Here is a 13,614-nt window from a genome sequence, read left to right as displayed (position 1 = left end):
CAGAATGAGATAATACACTCATGCAACCAGAAATATGGGTTTGCATGTGAAAGGAAACGAACGTTCTAGGGAGAAAGTAACTCATCGGCTTGAAACCACAACGTGATCGGTTTAAACGAAAGCTCTTGACGTTGGGAGAGTTCAAACGGTGCCTGAGGGATAATCGGAAGAAGAAAAGATGATAATTTCTTAGAGAGAAGGTGGAGATGGTAGAGAGAAGGAGGAGATTCAGAAGGTTGAAGATGAATGATGCATGCAGAGAAGTGGCACGAAAATTTGAAAGTTTAAGTTTTTCTCCTATCGTCAAAACCGTTCGTCCAATCTGCATCACACACATGTCTTCCACTTTCTGAAATTTAGACACCCTTTTTGTTTACACATGTAATCTATTAAGTTGGAGTTTTAAGGATTATGAGATATTTCAATGTTATTCTTTATAAAGTTCTTTTAATTATCAACTATAATAAATGTTGAAAAATATTTGATTTTCAAAATGTCAATCGCATGTTTTATTTTAAAAGAATAATAAGAGGAAGAAGTTAGGAAGAATATTAACAAAAGAGAATGGTCACATCACATCAATGATCTGTGAATCAATTGACTTGTTACGTGGCAAGCTAACATTGTAACAATGTGAACGTGAGGAACAACGAGAACGTGAGGAACAACGCTGTCCCTTCAACAAAACAGATACATTTGGTTTTTGTCGTTGTTCAAATTTCCGCTCTCACCCAAAAAAAATAAGTGTCCTTGATTGCAATTCCCAAATAATAACTAATTACCAAAGAGACCCCTATTATCCTCCTCCGGGTAAATTATTCAATTCAATTAAATTAAACTAAACCCTTTCTTTTGCCGAAACTGTTCTGTTAATTCTCTTTCAATTTAATCAACACAGGCTACGCCCTTCCTTTCCCGCCACCGAGTTACCCATCAGCGCCGCCGCCGCCTCCTGCAGGGTATGAGCCGTTTGCGCCACCGCCTCCGCAGTACCAAGGTTACAAAGCTATTTGAATCAACAGTACCCTCCGCCACCTCCTTCGCATTACGATTGCCACCACTTACAGTATCATGACGATGGTACCCCCGGTTTTACTTCCTTCTTGGAAGCCTGGTACAATTCTCTCTCCTCTTGATTTTTAATTTTATTTTCCTTATTGTTTGTGGGTTTTTTTTTTCTTTTAAAAGAAAAATGTCAAGCTCAGAGGTGTTGCTTTCTAATTCAGATATGCATTTCTACAACGTTGTGTGTACAGAAATAAAGCGGTTATCAATTCACATGATGTGTTTAACATTTTTATATTAATTTCTTCCTCCTGTTTTAAATGTTAAACTAATGGATTAGGATCGTATAATTTTGTTTTTGGAAATTGGTTTAGAAATTGGATATTGGGATCTGAGTTCAATGGAGAAAGGGATTTGAAAGATTTAAATTTTCCTGCATGATTTTTAGTTTTTACAATGTCAACTAATTGTTGATTAATATGCCATTAATTTTACAAAAGTTACTAAAATCAACAAATTTATCATAACATATAATTAGATGATTATGTAAAAGAGTACTATGTTAGTACATTCTAGTTGAATCGAAAGGAAATGTTTCTGAATTAACAATAAATGCAACATTGCTGAACCAAAGGAAAACATCCTAACTAACAGAGAATTTTTTACACAATGCAAACAGATAGATGGCACAGGTGCTCCTGTGTTTTACTACAATGAGTAGAGACCCTGTGAATTTTATAGAAAATTTGTTATTGTTACAATATTACCTTTCAAGTAACATCTTTGTTCCTTCCATTTTTCCTTCATTTTTTTCTTTCTGCACAATGAGTTAATGATGCAGAAGTAGAAGTCAATCGTTGCTTTTTTTATCAATGATAACCTTTTAGGTAGAGTATACCTATAAGGTTTCGGTTTCCTATACTTCCTGAAGAAAAGGGAATCTCAATATTATAACTATGCTGACAAGCTGCCAAATTTTTACACACTGATGGTCTGTTTATAGAATCCTGTTCTTCCATCAAATATTTTGCTTTTTCCATAATGCTCGGGTTCAAATATCCATGGATTAGATGACTATTCATAGCTATTACTTTTAATGTCGAATCGGGATCAACTAGGACAGAAATAAAGCATTGGGTCGAACTCTTCTTTGATGTCAAAGTAATAGCTATGAATAGTCATCGACTCCCGGTAAAGGGTAGAAGAGTACGACCTATTATGGGACATACAATGCATTACAGACGTATGATCATTACGCTTCAACCGGGTTATTCTATTCCACCTCTTAGAAAGAAAAGAACTTAAATCAAAATACTTAATAGCATGGCGATACATTTATACAAAACTTCTACCCCAAGCACACGCAATGGAACCGTAGACAGTCGTCAAGTAAAATCCAATCCACGAAATCATTTGATCTATGGACAGCATCGTTGTGGTAAAGGTCGTAATGCCAGAGGAATAATTACCGCAGGGCATAGAGGGGGACGCATAGAAAAGCATCATAATAAGATAACCCTATTCTATACTGGAGTAATTTAATCCCGTTCAACATAGGATAAACTATCTAAATAAAAATAATCACAAGTTAAAAAAAAAAAAACGCTAACTTCAAAATCAAATCCTAGGCTAAAATTGTAAAACCACTCTCTTACTCTGAATAATAACCAAACACATTTTATACATTTTTCCCGCAATACTGTTCCTAGAAATCTCATGATCAGGAAAGTAATTTAGTTGGGAATGAAAGATGAATGATTCCTTGTTCCAAACTATACTTTAGGCTAAAGTTTAGGTTGAAGGCAAATGGAACATAGTCACATTAAAACTTACAGTCTAGCGATGCACACTAACAGTCACTTCATAATTATTTCTATTCAATGCAAGCTATGTCTAACATTGGCATTCCAATCATAGATATGAGTAGCTAAGGACTTAGTAGAATGTGAAGGAACAACACTCAGCAGGCTAAGGCTAATAATTAAGAGTAATATGGAGAGAGCGTATGTACACTAGGAGATATACCTTTCTGACTGTTAGGATATTAGATAGAGCTTCTGTTGGTGGTTAGAGGTGTAAAGTTAATCACAGAAAATGCAGGGGGCGTATTCTTTTGTGTGGTTTGAATAGATAACCGAGCGCATTGCTCAGTTGTTGCAACTTGTAAGTTCATAAAGTTAAACCAGTGTAGGAAGCTTTTCTACTTCCTTTGTGCTCTGGTATTCAGTAACAGATGTCCTTTTTCGTTGTTCTCTCGTTTCCTGGATCCTAATTGCACTCTCTCCCTGAGTTTCGACACGGTATATACCAATGGAGCCTACATCAGTAAGGAAAGCAACCCCTTGATAACTTGAAACAGTTTCTAGTATGTTCTGATTTATTGATTTCTTTGGAAATAAGACAATTCTACGTATAAATTGTTGGGAAGTCTTATATCTCCTTGTCTCCATTCTTGAGATGCGGCTTTTATGTTTGTTCCAATTTGTTTTGTGATCTGACATAAATCATCGTAAAACTCATTAGTTAGAAACAATGACACATGTACTATACTTGCCCATGGAATTCATAGATTTTCATTTATAATTCACTTCACATCACCATCAAATAATTTTTTAGAGGTCTTACATGTGACAAGTCTTTTGTTGTGTAAATTTTATGACAGTTCTTTAAAATTGCTTATGACTTGAGCCCAAAAGTATTCTGGAAATGTAAAACAAAATCCTTTGGACAACCATGTCCCCTCTTTTGGCTACACCTGTTGGTCAGAATGGTTAACCTGGAGTCAAATCTGTGGTTCAAGAATTATATCAAGTAAATATTGAAATTCTGGAAGAAAAATGACAACAAATAGAATGACTAGAGTCAGTTTCTCTTTAATCATTAAAGTCAACTTCCAGCTGTTGTATCACTTCATTAATTTCACATTACACTATAACAATTAGATTAAAATATGATCTAAGGTCAAAATTTTCTTAGAAGTTACATTATGTTGATGAGCTTAACCTCTTTTTTCTTTTGAATGCAAGTCTCATACTTCTTTTTATTCGATAATAAAGCTTAATACTTGAGCATTTGTGAAATTTATTAATCCGAAGCCAAGTTTTGAAGTGGCAACAACCAAGTTATTTTATTTTATAATCCAAAGCCAAGCTTTTTTAGCAACCTTTCATCCAGCTCTAGGGACTAGGGACTGGAGAGAAATATTTGATATGACTAGAAGCTTTCCATAATATGCAGAAATATCATTTGCTTTTCTCACATAGCCTTAAACAAAGGGAAATTCTAAACTTGTTATCTTTCAGCTTGGGAAATAAACCTTTTCAATTAAAAATGGTATTGAATCCTTACCTTCCCTGTTATGTCCTTTTTGAAAAGCCTTTTTGGTTCTACAGACTAAGATTCCTTTGTTCATTTACATGTGCAGCTTGACAGCGCTTTGTTGCTGTTGTTTGCTAGAAGATTGCTTTTTCTGATGATCATATTAAAAGTTGCATCTGCAGTTTGGTGTACTTGGCCGGTTATAGCTTCTCTGGATAAATGTTGCTCTAATGTCTTCATGTGTGCGGGATCTGGTAAGTGTTAGTCATTGTTGTAACTCTTGGGTCTTTACCTTCTCCCTCACTCGTTTCTGGTTCTTCATAGATTTTCTGATGTGATCATTGTGAATGCTTAATGTTGCTTAATGTTGCTTAATGTATATTGGAAACTGTAAAGAACAATGTTTTTACCTGGAATAACAAACTAATATATTATGGTTGTCCCTTGCTCCCAGTGGCAAACACCACTCATTGTTTCGTTTTTGGTACCAAATGGATTTAAAATCGGTAGTAAAAATTAATTTACGTTCATTGGTTCAATAGTGTATACACAATTAAATGTTTTAAATATATTTTTATCCCTCTTGAATGTTCTTTAGTTTTAATTTTAGTTAGTAGAACAAGACTAATAATATATTTTGTTTTAGTACGAGAAAAAAAAGTATACTCTTAATACAGTCGCTTTAATTCTTTACTTTTATTTATACTCTATTGCTAATTAATTATTTAAACATGTGTTTAGTCTATTATCATGCGTGTTTATTAAAGAAAAAATAATGTTACTATGTAGTTAATTTTGAAGAAGTATCAAAGATCTTAAATTTTGAAAAAAGAAAGTATAGGAAAGACTTTCTTTTTTAAGGTTAATGACATTAATATCAATTTCATTTAATAACACAATAATTATTAAATACTAAAGACGTATTTAATTATCTTAAACATTAATAAGGTTCAAATAAAATTAATAAATTAAAAAATTTGTATTATTATTATACTAAAATTGAATATATCAATCATTGTTGTATTAAACTAACTATTTATTAAAATTTTATGCCGAAAATACCCTTTATAATTTATAATTTTCTGAAACTTAAAACAGTGTAAGTAGAGATTAATTCACTAGATTCAATGAAAATATATCTAAAGACTATATATTATAATAATTCCAAGTTTGTTACTTATATAAGTTTATTAAAGTTAAAAACCATTATCCAATAAATTTTATTATGATTGAAAGTAGTGCTTACACAAGAAAAGAAATCATGAACGAGAAAAATTAATAAAAAAATATTTTAAATTTTGATATCAAGTCAATTGTGAGACGAATGGAATTATGATAAATTTCACTTTAATAACCTTAATTTGCTGGAGTGAATTTTGTATAGGGTGTTTAAATCTATAAACATTGCTCACAAAAATAAGATAAGTAACTTATTTAAAGAACTTTAAATTAAGTCTATCTTAGAAAATTATAAGTAATGAACAAATGGTAGATTGAAACCATTTCACCATAAGAAGCTGAATTTGAAACAGGCAAAATCAAGCATTTTTCAACATTATGAACAGACAAGCCTGTTCAAAGATTCTGGAGTTGGTTTCTGATTCAGTTTTTGCATTTAAGTAGATAAAGGAAAAACACTGATTCACAACTAAACCAGTCAATCCAGATTGATTTTTAAAACACTGTTTAGCACAAGAAGCTAGAATGGAGTTTATTATCTTCGGCTTAAGGACTTCATTATATTATGTATAGAAAAATATATGTGTAGTGTAGCTAACAGATGCATCTACCCAAGAATGAAAATATACTTTTGATCTTCTGAACAAGCTTGAGCAGTGGTTAAAAAAGTACACCTTATGTCTGCTTAAATTTCACAGTGAAGTATATATAGTACACATTCAGTTTTAAGACAAATTAATAAGTCTCATCATTATTCGCAAACTTTTACTCAAAAAAACAAAAAGAAACTGTCAATTTATGATGATAGATGGCGCTGCTTCAAGACTACAGCATGTTATTAATTATACTTGTACTTAAGGACAAGGATTTGAAAAACCTATGAATTTATAGGTCAACCAAATAAATACTTGTATTGAATAGATATTTGGAAGTGCTAGGCAGACAAAATTATTTATAAGTGAGTCATTATAGTTTATGATCACGTTGGAAAACTCAACATAGCAGCATTTCTTCATAGGATATTTGTTTTTCAACAAGTTGAACTCATGATTTGTGTCTTTCCATGAAAAACAAACATGACAAGAACAGTTGAAGAACAAGTTCAAGTGGAGGTCAGTTCAGAAGTATCATATAGAGGGAGAAGAAGAATAAGATAAAGAGTGAAAACTAAGCGCTCTTGCATTGAACAAGTAGATCAAAACTAAAATACTGAACTCTACCGAGAATACAAGAGATGAAAAAGTGGCATGATACTTCTGAAAAAGTGGCATGATAATAACGAGGGGAAAAAGGCAAATCTAAGATATGTATAAAAGTAGGAAATGCAAGGAAGTGAGAAAACACTACACCCGGCTAAAATTGCATTAATGAGTCAGCCTAGAAACAAGTACAAACATCTGAATAACAAGAAATTAAATGAGCTAAAATGCACCTAGAGAGTCCATACATATTCTGGTGCATCTTTCCTTTTCCCAGCCAATGTACGATACAAATACATTTTCTCTACCCTTTGCCCATCTTCCAAGATGCAATCTTCTTGCTCACTTTCATTGAAGATCTCCACATTCAACCTTGGCATCTTCTTGGCCAGCAACTTGCAGGCTCCCACAGTCACTTCGCAGGACGACATCCAAAGGGATCGCATTGTTTCATACTTCCCTACGTCTGTCAGAAGTGCCAAGTCACCAAAAGGGCAATCTCTTATCTCAAGCTTCCTCATTTTCTTGCATCCATTCAACACATACAGCATTCCCTTGTCACTGTCTCCAGCAAATGCAATAGACAGCATTTCAAGCTTCTCAGCATACATTCCAATGTAAAGGAAAACCTGGTCTGTCAACTTCCCTGAGAGTGATAGCCGCCTCAGTCGCCGGCAAGACTGCACAATTGCACCAAAACCTTCGTCCAGCGGCTGCATTGTATCAGGGTCAGGTTTTGTTGCATCAAGGATGCATAACCTGAAGCGGATGAAATTGGGGCAGTTCTTGGCCACTGTAATCAGTGCAGCATTTGTCATCTGGTGGCAGAAGTAGAGCAATGAATGAAGCTTGGGGCACCCCACTGATATTGCAACAAGTCCCACTTCTGTGACAGCCAATGCATTTCCAAAGGGAACGGATGGAAACACCCTCAGTTCTTGCAAATCTGTACATGTCTTGGCTACAACACCAAGTCCTTTGTCTCCAATGCAATCCATTATCTGAAAAAGTTGAGGAATTTGTTATATTCAACAATTGAAGAATTAACAAATAAAATTAGAATGTTCTGAAAATTTGATGTATTTACCCATAAGCGCTGAAGTTTCACACAGTGGCGAATTAGTTTTATCAGATCACTGCCCTGAATGCCTGCGGCATAGCTCAAGTTTAAGGATGTTAAATTGGGGCAAATGGGAAATATCGCAGCAAGACAGTGAGGAGCAACTTCCAAAAGTCCTGACAAACTGGTTATGGACTTGCACTTGAGAATGGTGTTCTTGAGCTTTATGAATGCCTCTGATTCAGGATCTTGGACAAACGATCCAATTCCCAAATCCGCTAGTTGAGGTGCTCGTGTCATTATCCTTTGCAGGGCATCAAGGGGAACTGAACGATTCAGCTTCAAACTCTTGAGGTTAGGAGACCTGGCCACAAGTCTCTCTAGAGCTCCCAAACTAACCTCTCCTTTAAGGCAAGCGAAATTCAGAGAGACAAGCGATGTGCAGCTATCAGGAAAGCAACTTAGCCACTGCCCTTTGTGATCTTCAACTTCATTTTCTTGCAGATCCAGCTCCCTAAGATACCTACATTTCAAAACAAGTAAAACACCAACAACATTGGGAGTCAAGAACACATTCCAAGAATCCTTACTCTATTCTCAATCGGCAAGAGCTTCACCAACCCCACTCGTACCACATGCAAAATGGATATTATTTCACAGGACCATGTTGTTCCAAGATTAAAAAAAATAAAAAAACTCCTAATCATGTGCAATTCACAGACAGGCAATCAACTTTTGTTAATAACAGATCAGTCAAGCTCCCAAGATCCTCCGGGACCTTTGCTGCATGGCTTGACATGTACCAAAAGCAAGTTCAAAGCCATTCACTCAGCAACTCTTACTCAACTAATTAAACTCCTTTATCCCAAACTGGTACATACAAAGAATACAAGCCAGAAGTCACCTTAGAAATGTCGAAAACAACTCAAAACTTTGACAGCACAAGAAGACAAAGACCAAACTAATCAGAATATACCTTCAGCCATATATCCTCCAAGACACAAAAAGCAGTAGGAAGTCATCAAACATGTTCCAAAAAGCCCCCCACGAACCATATATAGTGCAAAGACAGACAAACCAACAAAACTTGTGCAACAAAAGCTTAAATCTAAACCAGCAGAAGACTCAAACTCACAACTTATTCTCACCTGCAATTAGCAGCTACGGCAGCAAGGCCATCGGTGGAGAACCCTTCACAGCTAACAAGAACCAAAGACTTAAAGTTTGTGAAAGAACGAGAAAGTAGCTCCAGGCTCTCATCCGAGACCACCATCCTCTTGAGCCTAAGCTCCTCCAACCCAACTCTGCTCTTGGCCAGAGCCTCAATCCATGGACACACAAAACCACCCCACCCGTAAGGAACCAAACTGAAGTCAGCAAAATGAGGCTTTCCCTTCAAAGTCAAAGACTTGAGACCAGGAAACCTTTGGATCAACCTCTCTGGAGAGATAGAGTAACAGTTCCCTATGAACACCCTCTGCCTCGTACACCTCTCTATCCTGTACCAACTTTTACACACCAAAGACAAAGCGTTCCGGTCACGGTGTGAAACCACATAATCAAATATGTGCTCTATTACCTCGTCGGGGAAATAATTCATCATTTTTTTTCTTGACGTTTCTCTTTCTCTTACTCAGTGATCCAAACTCCCAAACTTTCCAGGAAAGCTTTCATACTCCATACAAGGATAGGAAAAACAAAAACACCCCGGAAAGGTAAGGCTCCTAAATTTGAAGTTCTACCACATCATGGAGAAAACCAAGATCTAAAGCCAGAAAAAGTGGGAACAGATCTAGGCCGAAACAAGAGAGTGAGAAAACAAATCTTGAAATCTAGAACATCAGGGGAGTCTAAAAAGAGGGTACTGATAAAAACTGAAAATTTTATACTCCCCAACTGGGATCTGCTTGGAGGGTAGCCAAAAAAACTCAATTTTTGACAAGGAAAAACCAACCAGAGAAAAAAAAAATGAGCAATGAGGTGGAAGAGAGGAAACCCAAAACAGAAAAATTATGATCTTGCAAATCAAAAGGTGATGATGACGATTTCGAAACGGGATAAAAGGATAAAAAGAGAAGTAGGATAGATCTGAGAAAATCCAAGTTTGGCAGAAATCTTAATTTACACTTTAGACCAAGCCACACAAGAGGTGACTGAGCTTAGAGCTTAGAATGAGAGAAAGACTCAAACCATTGGTGTGACTCACTCACATGTTCTGTGTTAAAAACAAAAGGAGTGAATGAGGTAAGAAGAAGAGGAGCAGAAGAAGAAGGGGAAAGAAGAGAGGGAGGAGGTGGTGGTGAAGTGAAAGAAAGGAAGTAAACCCAACTGGTTGAGTTGAGTGTGGATTTATTTAACCATGGTTACCATATCGTAGGTTAACTCAACCAGGAAGGATGGTTGGTTGGGGGCTTTCGAATGAAATCTGATGAGAGAGCGCAGGCGTCGATTTTGATGATGGGATATTGAGAGAATCTTGACCGTTGAGTGCGTGAACATGCATCAGTCCTTGTCACTGCTTTCCAAGTGAGCCTCACCCTCTGCTAAAGTCTCACACCCTCTCTGCTAAAAAAAAGAGTTTCTGAGAAAGAGAAAGAGAGAGAGAAAACGGCATGGACAAATCGAAAACGACTGTCGGATTAAAGACACCTGCTTTCGTGAAAAACTACGAAAATGCCACGCCTAGGTCTTAGATAACTATGTAGATAAGATCAAATGTAGACTTGACACGAACCTACTCCGCGCGTCTCACATAATCGCCCCTTTTCAACATGTTTCCCAATGGTACAGTAAAAAAGTGACTCATTCTCATTAATTTTTACTTTCGTCATTAATTAAATCTATTATTTTCATACCTTTATTAATTTTAAATTTCAATTCAGAATATTTTGATAAAAATAAATTGAATATATATTAATATCTTATATTTCATTATAAATAGGACAGTTTTACACATATTTATGTTTTACATTAAAATGTTTTTACTTTTGGTCGTTTTACAACAAATGATTAATGATGTTAATGAAGATAATTTTTCATTCATATTCTACAATGACAAATAAAAAAGAAATATGAGTTTTTTTTTTTGTTAAACATCAAACAGCCGAATTAGTCTAAGAATTTGGAAAGAGGAAGACAAACACAATAAAATCTAGTATTTATTAATAATGGCGAGGTTAAAATTTTTACATTATAAAAGTATTCAATTTTTAATTTTAAAAATTCTTAATTATTTTGCTACTTAATTTCGAGACACATAAAGTAACTTACCGTCCGACAGTCCAATTAATATCACGCATTTAAAGAGAATTTAATTATTCAATTTGGTAAAGTCAATTGATGGTATTTCATGAACACAAAAATTTAACTTACATTTTCTAAACCATTAACATCAAATTTAGCATCTAAATAAATGGTAGGACTCTGTATTATTTGAAGATAATTGAAGGATGAAATTCGTCAATTATTTGTCCTATTTTGGTAACGGGAAGACAACGACTTAGGGTTAAAAGATTTATTGGTCAATTGTTTCAAAGGACAGAAGACGATATTTCTGGACTTTTTTTTGTCATATATTTATACGTAGTTTTATTTATTTTATTTTATATTATGCCGAATAAATAAAATTAATATTAACATAGTTTCTTATAATTTAATTGAATATAATGAGTAGAGTGTTTCTGAATAACAAAAATAATAATTTGGAAAGAGATTGATAGAGGAAAGTTGAAAGCAAATAACAAAAAGCAAGAATATTTATTGAAATGATTAGGAAATTAAGTTATGAAAAAGAATAAAAATAAAAAAGAAATGATACAGACAATGAGAGGGAGAAAATGTGTGAGTTGCATGAATGGGAAGAAGTAATAAATGACGATATTAATTGGAGTTAGGGATCCATAAAGATGTTAACACTGCCTACACATGATTTGTTCTTGTTTGTGTTTTTTGCCTTTTGGGTCCTTTGATGATTCGGTGCGTTACGGTGCACCGTACTCCTCTCAACAGCTCCACGTAATTGGTTACATCACTGCGTTCATCACATCAGTCTAAGTCCATGATAGGGACCGTACAGACCACCGCAGTAGATAGAAAGAGAGAGGATTTGTGTTTTGATTGGATAAGGCATCCGAACGCAACCCCTTCGGAATAATACAGCAATCATAGCGGTGGAATTCAAGGATCACACCCAAAAATGGGAATACTCTGCTTCTTTCAATTTCTAAGACTATTTAATTATATTAATATTAATAATAATTATTAAAGATATGTTTTCAGATACAATGTTGATATTCTGCTTTGAAATCTATTAAAATATTATTACTTACTACGTCTGATATATTACTTAATTTAAAAATTAAAACTCAATTTTATTTCAAAAACATTTCAAAAAATTAGAAAAAGTATATTTAAATTATATTTGATTTTAATTTTTAAAGGATATGAGATTATTCTATGCATAGGAAGAAAATGTTTATCATTTTTTTCTAGTATCAGTTCAATTTTTTTTATGAATTTCAATTTTAAAAATATTATTTGGTGTATTTTGAAAATTAATTATTTTAATTTGGTATATTTTATTTTTCTTAAAAGTTATTCCTATCTAAAAAATAGTCTTACATTATTATTTAGAAGTAGATATTAATTAAAGTTTACATATTTTACTTTTTTATTTTTTGAGATATTTTTTTGAAGATAAAATGTAAAAGAAACTCTAAAATAATAAATATCTTATATATATATATATATATATATATATATATATATATATATATGTGTGTGTGTGTGTGTGTATGTGTGTGTGAGAGAGATTAACTTAATTATAAAAAGTTTTTTTATTTGATAAATAAATTTTTATCTCACATTCACTAGTGCAAAATTGGCTTTTATCGTCACTCCGTAGATGTCGGACCACAAAATAACCAATGTAAATTATTGACCGATGACATTTTCGTAAGTAAGTTGGGCATATAGACGTCGGTTAGAGGGTCCCCGAAGTCTATAATATTATAGGCATCGGTGTCCCTCCTAACAGACGTTTATATGTCTGATAGGTAGATGAAAAGTTCTTTTTTTCGTCATATAGACGTCTGATCCCGCCATCCCGACGTCTATATACAATTATCGATGTCGGCCCCCTGTCACAGACGTCTATATGCCTGACAGGTAGATGAAAAGTTGTTTTTTCCACCATATAAGCGTCTGATCCCGCCATCCGATGTCTAAATGGCCTGACACGGTAGGTGAAAAGTTGTTTTGGACGTCGGCCCCCCTTACGTCCGACATCTATATACACTGCGAATATTAATTTTTAAATCGAATGGATGTCATATTAGTGAGGTCCTCGACGTCTAGTCGAGAATAGACGTCGAGCACTAGGGGTTACGCGCGATTAATCGACGTCGTGATTCCTGTTAAATCAGAAATCGCGAATCCGCGGTTACGCGCACTTCATCGTCTTCCTCCTCGCTTTTTCTCTCCGTGACATTGCATTTCCAGGTGCATTTTATCTCTTTTTAACCGTTTAATCTTACTTTTACTCCGATTAAATTAGTCTTTGATGGATTATCTTCCATTTGAACCGATTAAAATGAGTTTTCGTTGTGTTTTGGTGTAATTTTTCTTGTGTCTTTAGGTAACGTAGTAGCACCTTCTCCTTTTGCTAGTTTCCTCGTAAGGAAAGCTTGCGTCTTTTGGATGTCTTATAGCATTTCAACCCAAAACCGAACCTGGGTCCTTGCCTAGTTCTCATGTCACCGTATTCGTTTTCATTGCCGGTTGGAATGGAACTAGACAAGAACCCAGATTCGGTTTTCGGTTGAAATGTCATAAGAGATCCAAAATACGCAAGCT

General features: G+C 34.5%; 1 protein-coding gene and 1 long non-coding RNA gene across 3 annotated transcripts; one reads left to right on the top strand and one right to left on the bottom strand.

Annotated features, from left to right (window-relative positions):
* The first annotated feature begins 632 nt into the window (after window positions 1–632).
* LOC148197787 (uncharacterized) lies at window positions 633–4,763 on the top strand. 2 transcript variants are annotated; one of them, XR_015786721.1, is made up of 3 exons: window positions 633–810; window positions 899–1,114; window positions 4,430–4,763. It is a non-coding gene; the product is annotated as an uncharacterized LOC148197787 (long non-coding RNA). The 2 variants fall into 2 exon arrangements; XR_015786720.1 differs by lacking the exon at window positions 633–810 and having other exon boundaries at window positions 819–1,114.
* Window positions 4,764–6,835: 2,072 nt separating this feature from the next.
* LOC148197786 (protein AUXIN SIGNALING F-BOX 2-like) lies at window positions 6,836–10,072 on the bottom strand. Its single transcript, XM_088116311.1, has 3 exons — window positions 8,910–10,072; window positions 7,789–8,284; window positions 6,836–7,702 (listed from the first exon to the last, which is right to left on the bottom strand). Exons 1-3 carry the CDS (start codon window positions 9,362–9,364, stop codon window positions 6,935–6,937), a joined length of 1,719 nt encoding a protein of 572 aa, XP_087972437.1. The 5' UTR covers window positions 9,365–10,072; the 3' UTR covers window positions 6,836–6,934.
* Between the last annotated feature and the right edge of the window lie 3,542 nt (window positions 10,073–13,614).

This window comes from Vigna umbellata, chromosome 5 (genome assembly GCF_029865625.1).
Source record: "Vigna umbellata cultivar VRB3 chromosome 5, Vumbellata_1.0, whole genome shotgun sequence".
Lineage (NCBI taxonomy): Eukaryota > Viridiplantae > Streptophyta > Magnoliopsida > Fabales > Fabaceae > Vigna > Vigna umbellata.
The sequence above is the reverse complement of the archived record's forward strand: the minus strand, read 5'-3'. Positions and strand labels throughout refer to the sequence as shown.

Excerpts from the sequence above, each read along its gene's own strand:
- LOC148197786 (XM_088116311.1), bottom strand. The coding sequence starts at position 9,364 with ATGATGAATTATTTCCCCGACGAGGTAATAGAGCACATATTTGATTAT. Across the intron at positions 8,285-8,909 it reads GCCGTAGCTGCTAATTGCAG|GTATCTTAGGGAGCTGGATC; the intron begins GTGAGAATAAGT and ends TTTGAAATGTAG. Across the intron at positions 7,703-7,788 it reads TGAAACTTCAGCGCTTATGG|ATAATGGATTGCATTGGAGA; the intron begins GTAAATACATCA and ends CAACTTTTTCAG.